The following is an 18,463-nucleotide window of genomic DNA, read 5'->3' on the forward strand; positions in this document are numbered from 1 at the left end:
AGACTAAAAAAGAAACCAAAAAGCTTTAATATCAAATTATTCAGGATCATTGGATGTGACACATGAACAGTCAGCACTGCTACGGCCATCCAGGAAAGGCATGAAAACAATTAGAAAATTGTATTAGCAGGGCAACATAAAAAGAGTCTATTTCCTCTCACCTTTTTCTTCATTTTTACATTTTTGAATATTGCATGGACTCTCCACGTTTTTGCAAACATTGCTCCAAATGCAGTTGTGTATCCCACTGTAAGAATCCATGTTCGGACCTAAAAATGTATATACATAAAAAAAAAGAAAAAGTTACTTAGATAACTTAGAAAAGGTACTTAGATAACTTTAGACAACTTTTTTATCAAGACCCTGAGGAAAAAAAAATCTGAAGAACTTGAAAAAACTTGATATTTAGTAATTTCTCATTCATTGCTTACTTGCTCTTTTACTCATCCATCCATTCTCTCCATAAATGAAACAAATCCAGATGCTGAATTAACTATCTCTTTCATATATAAACCCATAAATCTCTTAAAATATTCTGCTTTTTTACTTTTATTGTGTTCTTTGCAGATAGAGGAAAGAATCAGTGGAGAAACTCAAGAAACAGACTATAAAAAGCACTCAGGGAGCTAATATTAATAGCAACATTTTGAACAGAAATGAACAGAGAAATAGAGATGTAATTCAGACTAAATAAGAAAAGATTGTACTATATGAGATACGCATCACTCAATGAAAAACCCAAGCATTCTGGAAAGATAAGAACAACAGATTTTAAATTATCCTATGAGAGAAAATGGCAAAACAGGAACATAATTTTGATTGGCAAGCCTCGGGAACAATGCCCAAATCAATGACAATACCTGCAAATGTGGCCTAAGAAAAAGGAGGCGGTGAGCTTGCACAGAGCAATGGTGTAAGGTTTTGGGCTGTTTTTTCCTTTTTCTTTAAATAGAAAACTTCAAATTGACCAAGAACTACAGAACACAGATTAAAAAAGTTTTTATGAAATTCCACCCCTGCCCATAGCAACTTGTACATAGGCCCTCACTTTTGGACTTGCTTTGAGCCAGGACAGTGATATTCAGAGTTGCCGCAAGCTCTGCATTGCCCTCTCTAATTCCTAGGAAGTTTCTGTTTCCAGGTTTGGCTGTTCGAAAGCTTTTTTTTTCCTGAACAAGTCATTTTCTTCCCAAAGATGGATCAGAGACTGCAAAGCATAGCAGGTAGAAGACCATGAAAGAGGCACAGCACGGAGCTGGAAGCCAATAGTTAAATTTGAGAGCCTGAGAAATCACGAGGAGGAGGAACAATCTCATCCTCCTTTAAGAGACTCCACACACATCAACCCATAAAAAGGGAGTACCAACCCATAAAGCTGCACAAAATTGAACAAAGAAGTAAAAAACCAAAGTACTCTACCTTTCAGATGAAAAAACCGGGGGAGAGACAATGGCTAAACACAGGGAAAGGAAAGCTAGGAAAAGGGAAAGTCAGCCTTCTTTTGGCCATGTTGACTATGCATGCTTGGCCAGCAGAGCTGTTTTGTGATATAAAAAACCAATACGATTTAGAGAAACTAGGATGTTCTAAGAAAGCATTTGGGAAATATCATTTAGAGAACCTAAAGGCAATGTTTTTCATTAGAAACCAGCCTAGTTTCACATCTAACTTCTGGAGAGTTTGGGATTTCTAATTTTTAGTTTCAGGACATGCATATTGATGAGAAACTAGGCATTCTAGTAAGATTCAAAACTTGACATCTAAGATAATCCTGATGAATAGCCTAAATGTTTCATATCTAGAAACATGCTATTTTTTGCCTTTTCAAACTTTTCCAGAATTTAAGTTTTTGTATTCAAAGTGTGATCTTTCTACATAAAATTTTCTGCTGAAAACAAATTCTGACTTTTAATAGTGTTTAGAGACTAGGTGTGAAGGCAGGGAAAAGAAAAAAAAAATATACTAATTCAAAAACTATTGATAAAGCAATAGAATTACTGCAGTTAATAAATAAATAAGACACCCATGGTCCAAAATAATGAATTAGTAAGAGAAAAGTGGTTCTTCACTATGAGAGTTGTGAGGCACTAGAACAGGTTGCCCAAAGTGTGGATGCTCCGTCTCTGGAAGTGTTTAAGGCCAGGTTAGATTTGGCCTTGAGCAGCCTGGTCTCATGGGTGGCATCCTTGCCCATGGCCATGGAATTGGAACTGGATGATATTTAATGTACCTTCTGACCCAAGCCATTCTAGGGTTCTATAAAAAGTACACACAGCACCATGAGTCTTAACATTAGAAAATGTGATTGTGCATAGAAGACTGTTTGGATATTTATATGTATTTATTAATGACTTAGTGACATCTAATGTTGTGGTTTATCTGTTGCATTGTTGATAATGACCCTGAATGTAGAGTTGACTTATTCCTAGGTAATCTTGCTATTCATAAAACAATTGTGATTAGATTCAACAGGAGTTTTGCCACTTTGTGACATTCTTGATATTGAAAATGAAATCCCTAAACAAACAACAACAAAAAAAAATAGAAAAAAATTATAGATATTTAGGCCAGCAAAGCATTATTTTTAACTTCATTATTTTTCAAGTCTTTGCTGATTAGCCACTATCCTGCATCATACTTCAGTAAAACCAGTTAGATCAACTCTGATGGGTTTAAAAAATACATTTCATATCATTGTGTTCATACTAGCCAGTTACATTTTTTTTGACTTTACATCAATAACCATACTTAGCATTCAATCCTTTTGCTGCTATTAATAAGTATTCAGCTCTTTTGTGTACAGTTTAGTGGTATATTTGGCAAACAGATACATGGTATTTTTGTGTCTCTAATAAGACTCTGTTTTGTTCTCACTGAAACAGTAATTGTCTCTTGGGAATGCTAATAAATTCAATTATGCTCATAATATGTTTCTAACTCAATATTCAGAAAAATGTTATTTCTAGCATGTTTGATTAAAAAAACTTTATGTATCCCTGATTAGGATTGTGCATATTAGAATAACATTACTGTCTGTATGGGAAACATGTTAGTTTAAATATACCAGGATTTTGTCAAAATGAGATCATTGTTGCTAAGAAGGAGATGGTAAGTTTCAGATGAAAATTAATTTTTAATTTTGAAGAAAATGACCTCAAATTTGTCTGCTATAATTCATTAATGCAACTGGCAAAATGAAAAATTTAGAAAACAGCAGAAGTCTCTGAAATTCTTATATCTGCTAATTTATATTCTTAAATGTATTATACCTCCATATCCTACTCATTTGAAAGAAAGTGATAAAAATATCAGTAATTGAAGAGCATGACCATGATGTTGTACAATTGATCAGCAATTCTCCCATGCTGGAAGTTTCTAACGTTGTGTTTGCCCAGAAGCTGAAGAAAACCACCCTTCCCTCAGAACCCACCAAACAATCAGGAAAATCTCTCTTCAGTAGACAAGAACCTGCATTCAAATGCCTGCTCCCAAATAGACACAAAACCTGAAAAAATTCTTTCTTTTTTCTTAAATGGTTAGTTCATTACATAATTCTTGATGCCTTCAATTATTTCAGGGTGTACATTCAATTACCCACTTATATGTCTTGGTTCCCTTTTTTATGAATAAGATGAGTTGATTATTTGAATATGACCTAAAAATATTTTGTTTTCTATAATTCAAAGACAACATGCAAGTGTCAAATGAAATCCTATCATTTGGTATACAACAATTAAGTATTCCAACACAGATAGTAAAATGGAGTTTTCTATGTCTGTTCTCTTTTTAGGTGATACACTATTTTGGTTTAGGGTCTATTTTTAAAAACAAGATTCAGGAATTTTTTCTTTTTATAAATTACCTGATAGAAGCTCTTACAGGTGCATTAACTGTGATAACTAAAAAAACCCTAGAAAACATTTATCTGGTGGATTGCACAGCTGATAAACAGTAAACAGTGAAAGTATCTCCACAAAGAAAGAGACCTTGACTTGCAGACTTGAAACAGATATCACTGTGATTTAAAAAAAAAAGTCTACCTTCATCAAATATTAAACTTTAAACAAATATTGTAAGTTTCAGCTTAAGAGTCCCTGCATCTATGAAGAAGATGTTACTTACATCTCATAGGAGCATTACTTTTTACTTTCCTTTGGCAGTAAAATCCCTCTGTTTTTAACTTATCCATAAGGTGCTAAACACCTTTTACTCTTTCAAGGACAACAATTCTTCTGCCAGATAATAAGCACAGATAGGTTAACAATCTTATGTAATATTACTTTGAATTCAATCCTATTTCCTCTCAACCTTGAGCTTTTGCTGGGTAGTCTATATTTGCTGTTATTTGATATCTTCACATAAATCTATCTGAGTCTTTCCCATCATCTCATTATGGGAATGGTGAAGTGGTTACTAATTATGAATCTGTGTAACAGACATAAAAGTTACCTGATATACCACTCATTATTAACAAAAGAAGCCATCTTATTGTGAACAACGAGTTAGTAAGGGGAAATTAGCAAGTGGTGAAAGTACCAGAAACACTCTGAATAAAGAAGTAAAAGCCTCTGTTTATACATTCTAAGAATGAAACTTAGAAATAAACCCAGCATTTTAGGTGTTGCTAACTTTCAGGTAAACAATATTATTGTAATTAATTTTAAATATTTTGTTTAAATATAATTACAATTCTATATAAAATCATAAAATAAGGTTGTCTTGGAGAAACAACTGAATTCATGAAAGTTAAAACTTTAATTTTTCAAGAAGTTCCATTATTTTCCTTTATTTGACCACCAGTGCCTATGCATTCAGAAGACCACACTGTGACAATCCAGCAAGGAATGCCTGGGAAGGCCTTGCAAGTGGATCAAGCAAGTGATGCATTTTACTGTTTTGTTAAATTGAAAGAAAAAAATATAACCACCTGAACTGAATACACTACACACTCTGGTTTTTCAGGTTGCAGCTTTGTTAATGCTAATTTAATCCAGTTTGCCAATCTCAAGTGAAAAAAGAAGATGGGATTAAAGACTCAGAGTGATGAATAAAAGCCCCCAAGTATCAGCACAAAGAACCTTCATGTGTTAAAAGCTTCAAACTTCTTATCACTTCTCTAGGTGACTTTTTTGTTTTAAATTTTGGTTTTTTGTTTTTGTTTGAACAATGGCATAATGAAACTGTTTGGTTAAGAAGTCCCTCTGTTGTAAAACATCTAAACTATACTTCTGCAGAGGAATCACTTAGGTTTAAGATTCTTGCAAACATACTTTTCCCCACCTCAAGATGTTAATTTTTTTAAAATAAAAATTGCAAATATTTCTTTTGTAGGACTTGACACTCTTCTCTCCAGCTTTGTTTATGAGACTTGGACTGATTCACTTAAGGAATATCAATAATGAAGCAGTTCTACACACACCCTGGGAAGTAGCTGCAGTGCCCACAGGGTTAGGATGCAGCTGAACATCACTGCTGAGCAGCTTGGTGGCATCTCAGTACTAGATTTAGGTATTAAACAAATGTGAAAATAAACCATGCTGTGCATTTAGCCCTGGAGAGCACAATTGTCTTTAAGTGGACAATTGCATTGATTTCTGTGGAGTATGCAGGAGTTGGAAATTAAGCACCTTCTATTTTTCTTGGAAAACTGGGGACATAATGGATAATTATGATGAATAAAAATTTGTCATCTCAACAAATTTTCACTGGGTTATGGCTCTGCTTTTATTAATGATGGCAAAATTGATTGTGTGAACACAAGCAGACCCCAAAGAATGAGTTCATCCCTTTGAATTATACTTTTCTCATTTATATCAGACATTTTTGACAATTTTTTATGACTTTTAGCTCTTTTTTTTAGAATTTGTGTGGCACTAGCACAGATTCCTGTAAAAAATAAGTGGCAATAATGTTAGAGAATTGAATCCTGCTGTTTTCACATAAATTAAATACAGAGGTTCATTGCATGCTGTGAGATCTCCTGTAGTGATTTCTTAATATCCTTTAGATCATTTTTCAGAGTTAATCTATGGGTAGTGTAAAAGATGTCATCATTTCTCCTGTTTCTATAAGGAGGCTTTAAAAAATGTCTGCTGTTTCTACTGAAGAAGAGGAAAACATTCTAAAAATATTACCTTAATAAATCTCTGGCAAGGTTGAGGTGTATTTGCTTCAGTATATGACATAACTTTTTCTAGGATCTATTCAGCCTTATAACTTTTGTCTGTACTCTTTTTTCTTTACCCTCAAGAAAATGTCATTTACTAAAATAGAAGCTGATCAGGCTCATGTTAAACTCAGTAAGAGAACTGCTGTTGAATTAAATAGGAGTGAGATCAGTCTCAGACTGAACGACAATGAGAACAATTATGGAAGTGATTATACAGAAAAGGAAGATTAAAATTAACAGCTAAACAATTAAGTAGGAAATAAACTGAAGAATACACACAAAATTAAGAAGGCCAGATGAAAAATACAAACAAAGGCTCTGGTTTCCAGAGACAAAGAAATAGATTAGAGGTCTAAATCCTTTTGCAGTTCAATAGAAGTTGAGTGTCTGTCTGTTGGATTTTCTTTTAAATTCCTGGCCAAAACTAAACAATTTGAGGAAAAGGATTAGGCAAATATAAAGTTTAAAGACAGGAAACATCCTCTCCCAGAAAAAAATAATAATCCTACAGCAAACCAAGACAAAACCTGGAGTTTTGGGGAATGCCTGAAGAGCATAAAGGGCATGAATAAGACCATATCATCAGCTACTATCCAAATATCAAGGCCACATGCTATTTGGTAGTACAGGGTCTAGTCCAAGAGCCTCTTGCCCACAGAGAAAACCACAGCTGTATTGGTGGTGCTGTCTACATGTTTTCCTTTCAGTCTGTTGCCTCAAAATTGATTAAACAGAGGAAATGCAAAGCGACAAGCGAAGACAAAGCAGAAATAAATAAAAAGACAGAAGGCTCATACATCTTCTCCCTCTCTCTGCTTTAACACTAGAGACAAGTCCCTCCTTTTAGGCCTGCACTCAGCCAGCTTTTGGAGTTTTAGTAAATTGCCCACCATCTCCCTCGCCCTGCAGACTGCTTCCATCCCTAGGAACCCAATCCACAACAGTTCACAAGGGTCTTTTCCTTCCTGTTCCTCATGACAGACTATAAGTCTCTGTTTGATGTGTTTTTATGGATGTCTCTCCACTCTTATATAACATGGCAATGCCCATCCTACAGAGGTTCAGGGTTTCCCTAGAAAAGGTGAAACGCATGGAGTTCCACCTTGCCTAGTTATTCTCTCAGCATGGCAGATATAAGAATATTAAATAAGAAACAGTAAAAAAAGGAAAAAACCCTGCATTTCACAGTGTTGCAAGGCACAGAGTCAAAACTGTTCATGACCCATAATTAAGAATAATACTGGTTGAAAATGCAAAGTGCATCTGAATATCTGGATACATTTAAAGGTCACATTTTAAAATGCACCTTTGAGAAGATATAAGGTTTATAACATCTACAGTTGCCATAAATGCACATGTCCTCAAGATATTTTTCTGAGAAAAACACAAATTCTGGGTAGTCACACACACACTTAGTAGTGAGGTGGACTTTGTCAGTGGTCTGTACTCTCTCCTTCTCTCTCTCCATCCCACCCCACTGTTTGGTTTTTTCTTTCCATGCAAAGGGTGTTTCCAAATGTCCACACCATCACTGAGAGCAACCAACTGAAATCTAAGAGCCTGAGCACACTGCAGTATGCAAAAACCTTCATGGTTTTTTTTTCCCTTTATCCAAGCCAAAACACTGACGGCTCAGTGAGATCACCTGAAATCACAGAACCTCTGACTAGCTTTGGCAATTCATATAAACGATGCTAACAAGTGAGATGAACAAGACAGAGCATGCTTTATTTTAGTGCCTATGCAAATTACAAGACTTAAATCCTCTTATATTTTATGTGAGACCCTTGCAGAATACTTTGGATTGTAAAGGATATTGAAAGGCAATTTCTATCTGCAGAATAGGTATTTCCTATCAAACATGAACCCTATATTCAATTATTCAATACAGATCATTTGCCCCTTCCCAAGCCCTGCAATGATCCAGTGCAGCACACTCCCCAGGAGAAAGTCCTGCTGCACATCAGACTACCAAGACTGAGGAGAAGAGCTGTTTACTCTACTACTACCTAATGAAGGAGGCCTTTTTTCTCACTATGGGTGAGAACAACGCAGAGTACTTTAAACATCTTCAGCCCCAACTTAATAATTAGATCTACTTATTTGAGGAAGATGCATAACAGAGAAGACAGTGGTTGTCCTCAGGACCTAGTAGTTTTTTATTCAATAGCAGTACCAACTTGGAAAGACATTACTCATCTTAAATGTAAATCATGAAATTCTCAGTGGAGTGTATTACAGAAGTCTAAACGTTATGATCTTATCTAATATTCTCGCTACTTTAAGTATCTCTATTTAGTATGTCACTTTAAACTCTATTCATAGGATATGTCACTAGCATTGCTAATTTTGAGTCTCTCTCTTCCATATAATGACTGCTTTCAAATATGCTTCCACTTGCTTGCATTTTTCCAGTTGGCATCACATCTCATTTCACATCCTTACTTCTAACTTTTTTTTTTTTTTTCCTATGATACCATAGTGGTTCTGAGATTAAAAACAAAGACAAATCACTCTCCTTCTCTCTCTCTCTCAAATACTTTGTACTTTGGCATACATATGGACGTAATAAAATATTGTATTTTTTTTTCTGTGCAACCAATAAAGTTGCTATTAAGTAAGACACTGTCTAATGGTTCAGTAAAACACTGACCACTTTCTCAGAACTCGCTTCTCTGGATCATTCTAATTCTATGTAATTTGAGTTATAAAGTATGATACCTAATCTTTAATTCTGACATGGAACTAAATTATGTTACATTTGCTATTATGAGTTTTTACTGTGAAAACACAGAATTATTATGTATTTAATTATACTTGATTACCTTTCCATAGAAAATAGGCATACCAAGATAAAAATGAGAGTGTTTAGGAACCAATTATCCACTCTATCACTCTGTCACAGAGTCCACATTTTATAATTTTAAAGACTAATATAATACCCTGTGGTGGTTTGACCAGGAAGAAGTGGGAATTCTGGGATGCTGTGGTCAAACCAATGGGCGCTCGGATTTTGATATTGGCACCTGGTGTGACCAGTGGGGTTTGGACACACCTCCGAGAACACACAGGGGTTAAAAGCAGAGCTTCGGGCCTGGGAGACTCTCTTGGGACTTCGAGGGAAAGAGGTCGGATCTCCCTCTCCAGTCCAGCCGCTGCTGCTGGGCGGGGGAGGGGCAGCCATGTGGCAGGCCTGGGCCTGGACAGAGATGGGGGCTGAGGAGGCCCTTGAGGATGGAAGGGTGGAGGAGCACCAAGAGACATCGGGCAGCCATTCCCCCCCCGCCCCCAGGAGAGAGAGTGGGAGGGCCGGCGACAACGGAATGTGATAGCAGTTGGCCCAGGAGGAGAAAGGGGGAGGAATGCAGCGAGGCGGTGCCCGGCCGGAGCAGCAGCGAGTGTGGGAGTGCCGGAGCTCTGGGACAGGCAGAGACTGAAATGTTTAACCCTTTTTCTTACATGATTGGGACCTTGCAAAAATGCTGATCCTCCTCAGAGCTGAATAAGAAGAAAGATAGGAAATGAGATAACCAAGAACTAGGCCCGAGGGACGTGGAGAAGACTGGCTGAGTGGGGAGAGAGATGATTGGAGTGGCCTTTTGGCTGGACTTTTCTTGTGTAGCCATAGACTCACCCAGTTTTATTCCTGTGACACAGAGACTGCATTTAGGGGGAGCCAGTGCCTCAGAACCAGGAGGGTTCATTGTGGGGATCCCTCGGCCCCAGGGGGTTGGAAAAAAATGGGGGGGACAGATGTCCCAAAGCAGAGACTGTGCCTTTTTGGAGTGAGACAAGGCATCCTTAAAAGACAACCTTAAAAGCAGCTCTGGTCCATGCACAGTGGTGAGAGCACTGGGCATGGAAGGAAGATGTCACAAAATGGCAAAAGGACTTTCCGGGCAGTGCTGAGTGACATGGAAGCACACGAGGTTTCAGCGTGTTTCCAGGAGAAGCCTATGGTGCAAGAAAGACTCCTCTCCTCTTCATGGACTGAAGTTTGAGTATTCTAAAGGGTGGTGCCAGACTGGGCAGTTGGTGATTTGGGGGAATGTATCGGATTGGGAAATTTTGGTGGTGGGGAGGAGGAAAGTGCTTTTTGTAAGGTTTTCAATTTTTCCCTTATAGTTTTTTTTCCTTCTTTTCTTGTAGTTTAGGTAATAAAGTTTTCTTTATTTCTAAGCTGGAGCCTGCTTTGCTTATTCCTGGTCACATCTCACAGCAGACACCAGGGAGAGGGTATTTTCATGGGGGCACTGGCTCTGTGCCAGGCCCAAACCATGACATTCCCTTATTCAGCAAATTATTTTACTATATGTTTAAAGTGCTTACTGACTCTCAACAACATGTAACACTTGTTTCTATGTTTCAGCATAATAACTTATAGACCACCTCCTCCTACACCCAGTACCTTACAGAGTGGAAAATAGTAGTGCAATTTAGCAAATAAATCCTCTGAACCTTTGAGGTTTTACTGGTGTAATTTTGGGTCATGTGTCAGTGTCCTTGGAATATTACAGCATTAGGCTTATGCCACATATAGGCTTCAATTGTTGAAAAGTAAAAAAAGAGCTGATGGAGCAAAGCATTTCACCCTCCAAACAGCACTACAAATAAAATGCTCTAGAGGAAACGAATCCAACAGAGTTGAATGTAATACCTACAACCTGAAAACCATGTTTCCTGAATTTGTGAGGACAGAATGATAGAATGGCCTGGATCATAAAATACCTTAAAGATCACCTATTTGCAATCCCCTTGCTGTGGTAGGAACACCTTTGTAAACAGAGAAGTTTTAAGAACCTTCTATAAGTTTGCCAAAAATTGTCACAATATTAAACAGAGACCATATGTAACATATCCAGGTAAGACACTGGCTATTGTGTATATACTGTTACTCTGGTGAGACCTCATCACTTCTGAAACAAGACGACAATGGGGGTGATTAGTTGGTTGAGACAGGGGATAACACTAACAACAGCTTCATAGCTTTGCATGTATTTATAAAACTTGAATGAAAACTTTTACTTCCCTTCCAATATCTCCTTTCATTGACATATGGTTCTTCTCTGTGTCTGAGATACAGTTGTTACACCCTTATGACTTGCCTCAATGGCTTTTTATGACTGTTCTCAATTGTAACTGCTCTTTTTAGAGATTTAGCTACAGTCTGAAATAAAATGGGAATTTTAAACTAATCTCTCATGGCTAGAATGAGTAAACAAAATCATGCATTTTAAGGGAGATGAATGATGAAGAGAGATTTGTCCTGGCCTGATCCTATAAGCACTTGTGAGTACAAGCAGACCTTGTGAAACCACTAAGCATATTGCCCACACAGGAATAAGGATGTTCATGGAGCCAAATGTATACTCTGTGGCCAGCACTTGGTGGATGTTTTGAGGAGAGGAGTAGAGAGAGACAAGAGTTATTCAACAGGTTAGTGTGTTTGCCTCCCATATTTATGAATTTCCCAGCACTAATTCAGAGTTTTCTAGATACAATAAAAGTATTGTATCTAGAAAAAAGCATTGCCACAGTGAATGGCAGCCAGGTAGAGATGATATCTAAGACAAGCATAAGCTATCCCAATTACAAGAATATAATTGGATGAAAAAATTTAAAACAATTGCATTAATGAGTAGGATGTTGAAAACAACCTTCCTGCTGGCTGGCTACTGAAGGATTTGTTGCATCTATGACTGTAGTATTAATTGCTGACAGAGCTGGGGTTTATAGGATACATCAGTAGCCATGCACAGGAAAACACAATCAGAAATGCTTCTGTACTGGACTAAAAACCTGGAAAGCCAAGACTGAGAAGAAATCTCAGACTCTGCTCTGTTTATACAGCATTTAACTATGTAAAAGTATGCTTAAGGCATGAGGTGATATTTCTTAATCAAAGTTTGCCTTTAGGACACAGCATTCTCCCCCACCCCTTTCTTTTACTGGTCATCTAAGTCAAGTAAGTGTTTCACTCAAGGGAAGATCTACCCCTCTATGGCAGACATACAGACCTAATATAATGCTACAGATACAAATTGGAATAAAAGGAAGAGATACATAGGATTTGACAAAATAAGCAGTCCACAGTTACATTTTGTTGCATTTAGAAAATGAGACCAGCAAATACATTTTGAGAGGCAGATTAGAGAAAAATCAGAAGAAATGTTCTAGCTCAGAGGCACAGGATTTTCGACATTGGTTCATTTTTCAGAGTTAAGGCTGAGCTGTTTCACATGTAAAACAGGGCACAAATTTAGTCTTATTTAGTCTTATATAGCTACATTTGGTTGGAAATCTGTTTCCTAGAACAGCTAGATGCTGATAAGTACCTCTGGTTCCCACTTTCCTTCTGTTCAGCAGTGCATGGCTGCTTCCAGAGAAGGGTTATAGCCCAGTCATACAATGGCCTGCAGCCTGGCAGGGAACTCAGGAGCTCTGGGTACAAGCCCCTCAAGATTGAGCAGACATCAAGACTAAAAAATTGCATCCCGTGCCACTAGATCCTTCTGCAGTGGAGGATGAGAAAAGAATGGGGATTCACATCAACAGTGAATTCCTAATGACACTTCTGCTCCATCAGAAGCTATTTCATGAAAAAGGACGTAATTCCTGGATAAAAAATGGATTGTCATCTTCCTGCTGGCCCCATTGTATTCATAGAGTTATAGACTGGTTTGTGAGAGGTGAACAGGATCATCCTTTTTAAATCTTTAAAGCATCTCTTTCTACTATCTGTACTGAGAACGAGAGCTCTAGCTGTAGGAAGACTGGATATTTTTTCCTTCTACTTTCCTGAAGTTTTCCTAAAGTCTCCTTTGCTAAAGCTCCTAAAGTTTAGGTGTCTGAAATGCAGCTCTGTCCAGGCCCAGCTAGGGAAGGTAAGACTTTCCTGGTACGTTCACCCATAATATGTCTTCTAGTCCATCTTGGCATGTGCTATGGAATCTCCAGTGTTTTGAAATGGTCTAACTAAAAAGATCACACAGTGTTTCACTTCTATAAGAATTCTAATCAGTATGGATGGCTTCAGCTGACATATTGGGATGTATTTGCATCAACTAGCTTTCAGTACCCAACTTTCATGTTTTGAATTTTCCTCTTGAAGTAAAATTCCTCTCTTGCTAGCCATGACGTCAGAAATTCAGACTCTTAAAAGAAACATGTGCTGTGAATTGCAGCTTTCTAGAGATGTGAAGAAGAATCAAAATGATAGTGAAGGCAACTCCTGAGTAAGTGTGATAATTTTAGGCAACGGGTCAAGCAGAGTCTTAGAATTTTTTGAAAAGATATTGGATAAATTTAAATGCTGTTTTGTACTGCTTTTGGAAGGAGTATCCCATCCCTTTCTTTGAAAAGACATCTGTGAGTCAGAGTAACTGCATATTACATCAAACAATTATGACCAGTTTCTAAGTGGACATATTTGATTTGGTTTCAGAGTTGCTTGTTTTGATTTAACAAGAATGTATTCTATATGGATCAGGGCTTGCAAGAATTTATAGCATAGCATGAAAATAGCAGTAGAAATCTTTGGAGAATCGGCCAAAGAGACTGACTAAAGAGATATAGAGAAGCAGCAGCCATGTAGTTTAAAATAATATGGAATGTATAAAGAAGTAGCTTTACAGGTATTACAAGTTGTCCTGCTACAAACATAAAAATCTTCTTTAGTAAATCATCTTTCTAGATACCATTTCAAAACAAGAATATACATCTACCCTGTCAGTCTGAGGTTAAATCCCAATGCATTTGAGATTTTCCATAAAAAACCAATAACAATAAGAACAACAACAATAAGAACAACAACAACCACCACCACCACCATAATGAAGCTTTGTACATGTTTCAGAATTTGGTCCCAGATAATATCCCAGGAAAGAGCTACAAGAATCAGTGATTTAATGGCATGACACATCCAACTACTGAACTTTTCCATTTGTATTCTGTTTCCTGTAAGACTGAATTCAACAAGAATTGAACTAGAATATATGGAATTACTTACTGTGCAAAGTGTCTCAAATGTCTTTTCGGAGACGAAGGATCCATCAAGACCAAAAAGAAAAATAGATGCATAAGAAAGCATCCCTCCAAGGATAATAAGGTTGTTCATGTAGGGACTGGACATCTTTATTAGTCTATGGACAAAAGGTGATAGTGCATTAAAGAGGAAAATGTTACTGCTAGGCTACTACAGCAATAAAGAAGAGCTTTTTGTAACCAGGCAAAGAGACAACTCTTCTAGAATTCCATGAAATCTAAAGGCATGCACAGTATTTGCTGTTTTATATAATTTAGCATTGTTTCAGGTTTTTGAATGCTTAGTAAAAAGACCTCTTCTTTTACTGATGGATTAGCTAAGGTTAATGTTATTAGCAGACAGTCAAACATTAAATAGTAAATTACACTTTTCAGAAAGTATAAAAGAATTTAAATAGAGTCTGTTTCAATGTGAGTATATTACCCAGTGATTTCAATTAAATAGTTCTAAAATACCACCTTTCCACAGTTTCACATTTTCCTTACATGTATATTTTCCTTACATGTATATGTAGAGAGATATATTTACATGACTGGTTCTACAAACACGCCATTAAATACGAAAAAATTTGTGATAGAAATAACATGAATGTCTTACTTCTGATTTCTGTTTTTGATGTTAAAGAACAAGAAAGCGCTGGCCATGATCATTCCTAGGATGGTGAGGGCGGAGAGGATGCTGTAGAGAGGCAGGGAGATTTTGCGCAGCTCCTCTTGTATAATTGTTTTGTCCTTTGGAGGCTCGACTCCTAGAATTGCATGAAGAAAAAAAAGGCTAAAGCTCAACCAGATGTAGAATTCCTACAAGAATCTTTGCCTCACCTAAGTACTATACCTTGAGTTAGCACACTTAGCAACCATGAACCACATCAGTAGCTGAGGAAATCATTGACTTTGACAGACATATGTTAGTCACATTGATTGACATGAAGATTTGCATTTCTGGGACAGGCAGATATCCTCTTTGGAAGAAGAGACACAACCATACCCCAGTGCACAACCACATACATGCTAACTAGCCTCATTTTAAAGTAAATAAACACTAAAATGCATATTTTGAGTGCAAATTTTACCAGGAGGTTATGCTTTTCTGAAACAATTGACAGAGCAATGAGTAGAAAACAGAAAGCATCATTTCTGTGCCCACTGTTGTTGTCAGAGCAAATTCTAACAGCCTGTCTGGAGATAATCTTACTTAGTAGAATCACTGGGACAGGGATTGATGGCCCTGGGGCTAAAATGTGGTCCTGGGCTGTGGGCATGGTGGGGGAAGCCCTGGGAGGAGGGAAGGGAGAGTTGTTGGTGCCCTCAGGATTCTATAGAAAGGAGCAATATGGGAAAATGGATAGCAAAAGTTTTATAGAGACAGATCCACTTTGCAGATGTGGATTTGTATGTCTGAACTTAAAAACTATGTTTAAAGCTGTGTAATTCATTGACATTCAGCTCCAACTAATTAAAGGCTTCTTGGTTTAATGAGGAGAATCACTTTCCGACAACTGCAATAAAGCTCTGCATCTCTGACTTCCCACACTCCATTTCACCTGCTCACTAATTTTTTCCTTGGTGCAGGAGATTGGCAAAAGGCCTTTTGCATGGCTGTCTTCCTTCAGAAACAGATTTGTGTGCTCTACAGTTCCTGAGCCTCTTCTTTTGCATCAGATCTCTGATGGGGCTGCCAGGGCCACAGGGCTGAGCAGCTTCTCTCACAGCAAAGCTGCAGAAGTGGAACTGTGAGCACCTGACTAGCAGCTGCCGTGGCTAAATTTTACATTCACTCTTCTACCTTGCACCTAAAATAATATTCAAGGATTTACACAATTAAATAGCTTTACCTTTAAGAGTTAAGTTGAAAGGATTCAGACCATGGAAACTGGCTATCCTTTGGCCTTTATGCCCAACTTTTCAGAAAAAAAATTCCTTTAAATGCTCACAAAAAAAGTGACAGTGAAGGGTCCATTTGTTGATTTAATATCGGAGAAAAGTACCTGAGATTTTCTTCTTTCCCTCCACAAATTTTATGAATTTCCATGTATTTACACTCCATGAAAATTCATAAAATTAGACAAGTAGCAAGCCAAAAAAACAATAAAATACATGCCTGATTTAAAAGAACTAACACTAAAAATAAAGCTTCACCCTACTGCTTCTACATTCTACAGAGTATATTGATGGTTTGCATTTATTAAATATAAACACACAGTGAGTCAACAAAATTTATTTACTTGTTTGTGCACTAGCCATTCAATCCTGTTGGTGTGGAATTTTGTCCAATGGTTTAAACAGGAACATTTTTACTACTCTCTATTTTAAATACTTAAAGCTACTAGGCTTCCACTGACTGGAAGTCAGTGTCTTCCACATTGAATATCCAGCTTTCTCAATGAAAAGCTAAGATGAGTCAAAGGAAAAGATTCACTGTGAGTCACATAATACACCTTAAGAATACCATAAGACAGGTTATGGGTGGAAAGACCACCTTCAGAAGTGGTCAGAAGAAGACGTAGCAGTCTTGTCCCGAAAAAAGACTGTACAGAGACTTTTTCCCATCATGTACTGTCTGTAAAGGCAAAAAGTTATGAACAAATGTTCTCTCCTGTAACTTGATTCATACTACATATATTCTCTGGAAATTAATAGACTGAATCAATATTAAACCACATCATTAGTTCCTCCTTGCGGCAAAAATAATCTGCTGCTTCCAGACTTTGGCAGGGGGGACAAATTCTGCACTCTTCATTTCCAAAGCCTCATTCCCCAGAGATGTGAGAGAAGTTTGTGTATTTGTGCTCTTTTAAGTCCAGCAAGGGAGATCAAAAGGAAGGGTGGACAGCTCCAGCAGATGGACAAGTAGCCATGAATTATATCATTGCAGTGAAACTCCACCTGTGCTCATGCAAACCTTGGGTGTTGGGGCATTGGAGAAAGGTGTAGTAGAGTACAACAGTACAACAGCTTGATGATCATCCACCTCACCAATCCCAGGGGAAAACCACACAGAACTCACAAACCCAACTTCACTTTCTCTCACTTAACTGTACCATAGAAGAGCTTAAGATTAAATCTTAAAATTTAGTTTTGAAAATAATGTATATGCCTATATTCAACAGGAGACACCGTTAAAACTCATTTCAGCTCACACCTGGCTGCCATGACCACGGGCTCTTAAAACCATGGGTATGCTTGCACTCCATCTGTTTGAGGGCCAAGAAAGTCCCCATGTTATATTGGAGCAGCATGGGATAAAAAATGGCAGGGAGATACAGCAAGAAATGCCATATACCTGCTGTGGAGCTTCAGAGTGCTGCTCGTCTGAAAACCCTCTCTGGCCCTGTTTCCCATGGGCCATGTTAAAGCTAGCCTTGGTATTTTGAAAACTTATTTTCTAACTACCTAACAGGCACCTCCCAAAGAAAAACAACTACCTCCTCCTCACATCTGTAAACACAGAACATGAGAGCAGCCCTCAGGTGACATGAGCTGTGGGAGTGGGAAATGGGGATGAAATAGAACATTATTTATTGGTGAAGAACCTCCTTCTTGAAATATCAAAGATCATTTGTGCACACATACAAATTTGACTTTGCCCTATCATTGGGATTAAAACCAAGTATACAATATCAAAATATTTGATATTGTATATTTTCAATTTTCTGTTCAGAATTCTATTTTTAAGTATTTTTTCTCTTTTACTTTCTACAGTGTCACACCTTTGATATTAAAAATCCTAAAACAGTTTTTTAAGAGCACATAGTCTTACAAGCTATATACAGCTATCTGTATCACTCCTGTACCTCTTTCCAGTTTTGTTTCCTACCTTGGAACCTGATGCTGTTGTTGATTATTACCAATGTGTCATCCACAGCATTGTATTCTCCCACCTTTACTTCTTTTTGTTCTGCAGAGAAACAAACAAGAGTGATTGTTTACAGCAGTTCACATGTTCTCAACTATTTAACTGATTTTTTCTTTTTTGACAGTGTGTCAAAAGGAAAAGAAATATGAAAGAATAAGGCATGAATAATTAAATCAGAACGCCAGACAGCTAACATCATTAAAAGAAACATTTCTGGTACTTGAAAGAAATGTAAAGCATTTTTAAGAACTCATTTACATAATCAGGAAATTTCTATTGGACACAGTCATCTCCAGCATAAAGATCAGAGTTTCTTACAGGCTCACACTATGCATGATATTTTTACTGGGAGAACACACACAGCTAAGTCACACATTCCCCTCCCATTTAAACAA

General features: G+C 37.3%; 1 protein-coding gene across 1 annotated transcript in view; it reads right to left on the reverse strand.

Annotated features, from left to right (window-relative positions):
• The window catches only part of GABBR2 (gamma-aminobutyric acid type B receptor subunit 2), a 457,309-nt gene that overhangs the window by 143,192 nt on the left and 295,654 nt on the right, over window positions 1-18,463 (reverse strand). The window contains exons 9-12 of the mRNA XM_054285350.1: window positions 18,030-18,110; window positions 14,811-14,961; window positions 14,178-14,310; window positions 162-269 (exon numbers count right to left, since the gene is read on the reverse strand). Of these exons, the coding sequence (XP_054141325.1) occupies window positions 162-269; window positions 14,178-14,310; window positions 14,811-14,961; window positions 18,030-18,110 (473 nt within the window). The remainder of the gene's footprint in view (window positions 1-161; window positions 270-14,177; window positions 14,311-14,810; window positions 14,962-18,029; window positions 18,111-18,463) is intronic.

The sequence above is a fragment of the Melozone crissalis genome, unplaced genomic scaffold (genome assembly GCF_028551555.1).
Source record: "Melozone crissalis strain CALT ecotype California unplaced genomic scaffold, PUWL_Pcris_2 ptg000042l_1, whole genome shotgun sequence".
Classification (NCBI taxonomy): domain Eukaryota; kingdom Metazoa; phylum Chordata; class Aves; order Passeriformes; family Passerellidae; genus Melozone; species Melozone crissalis.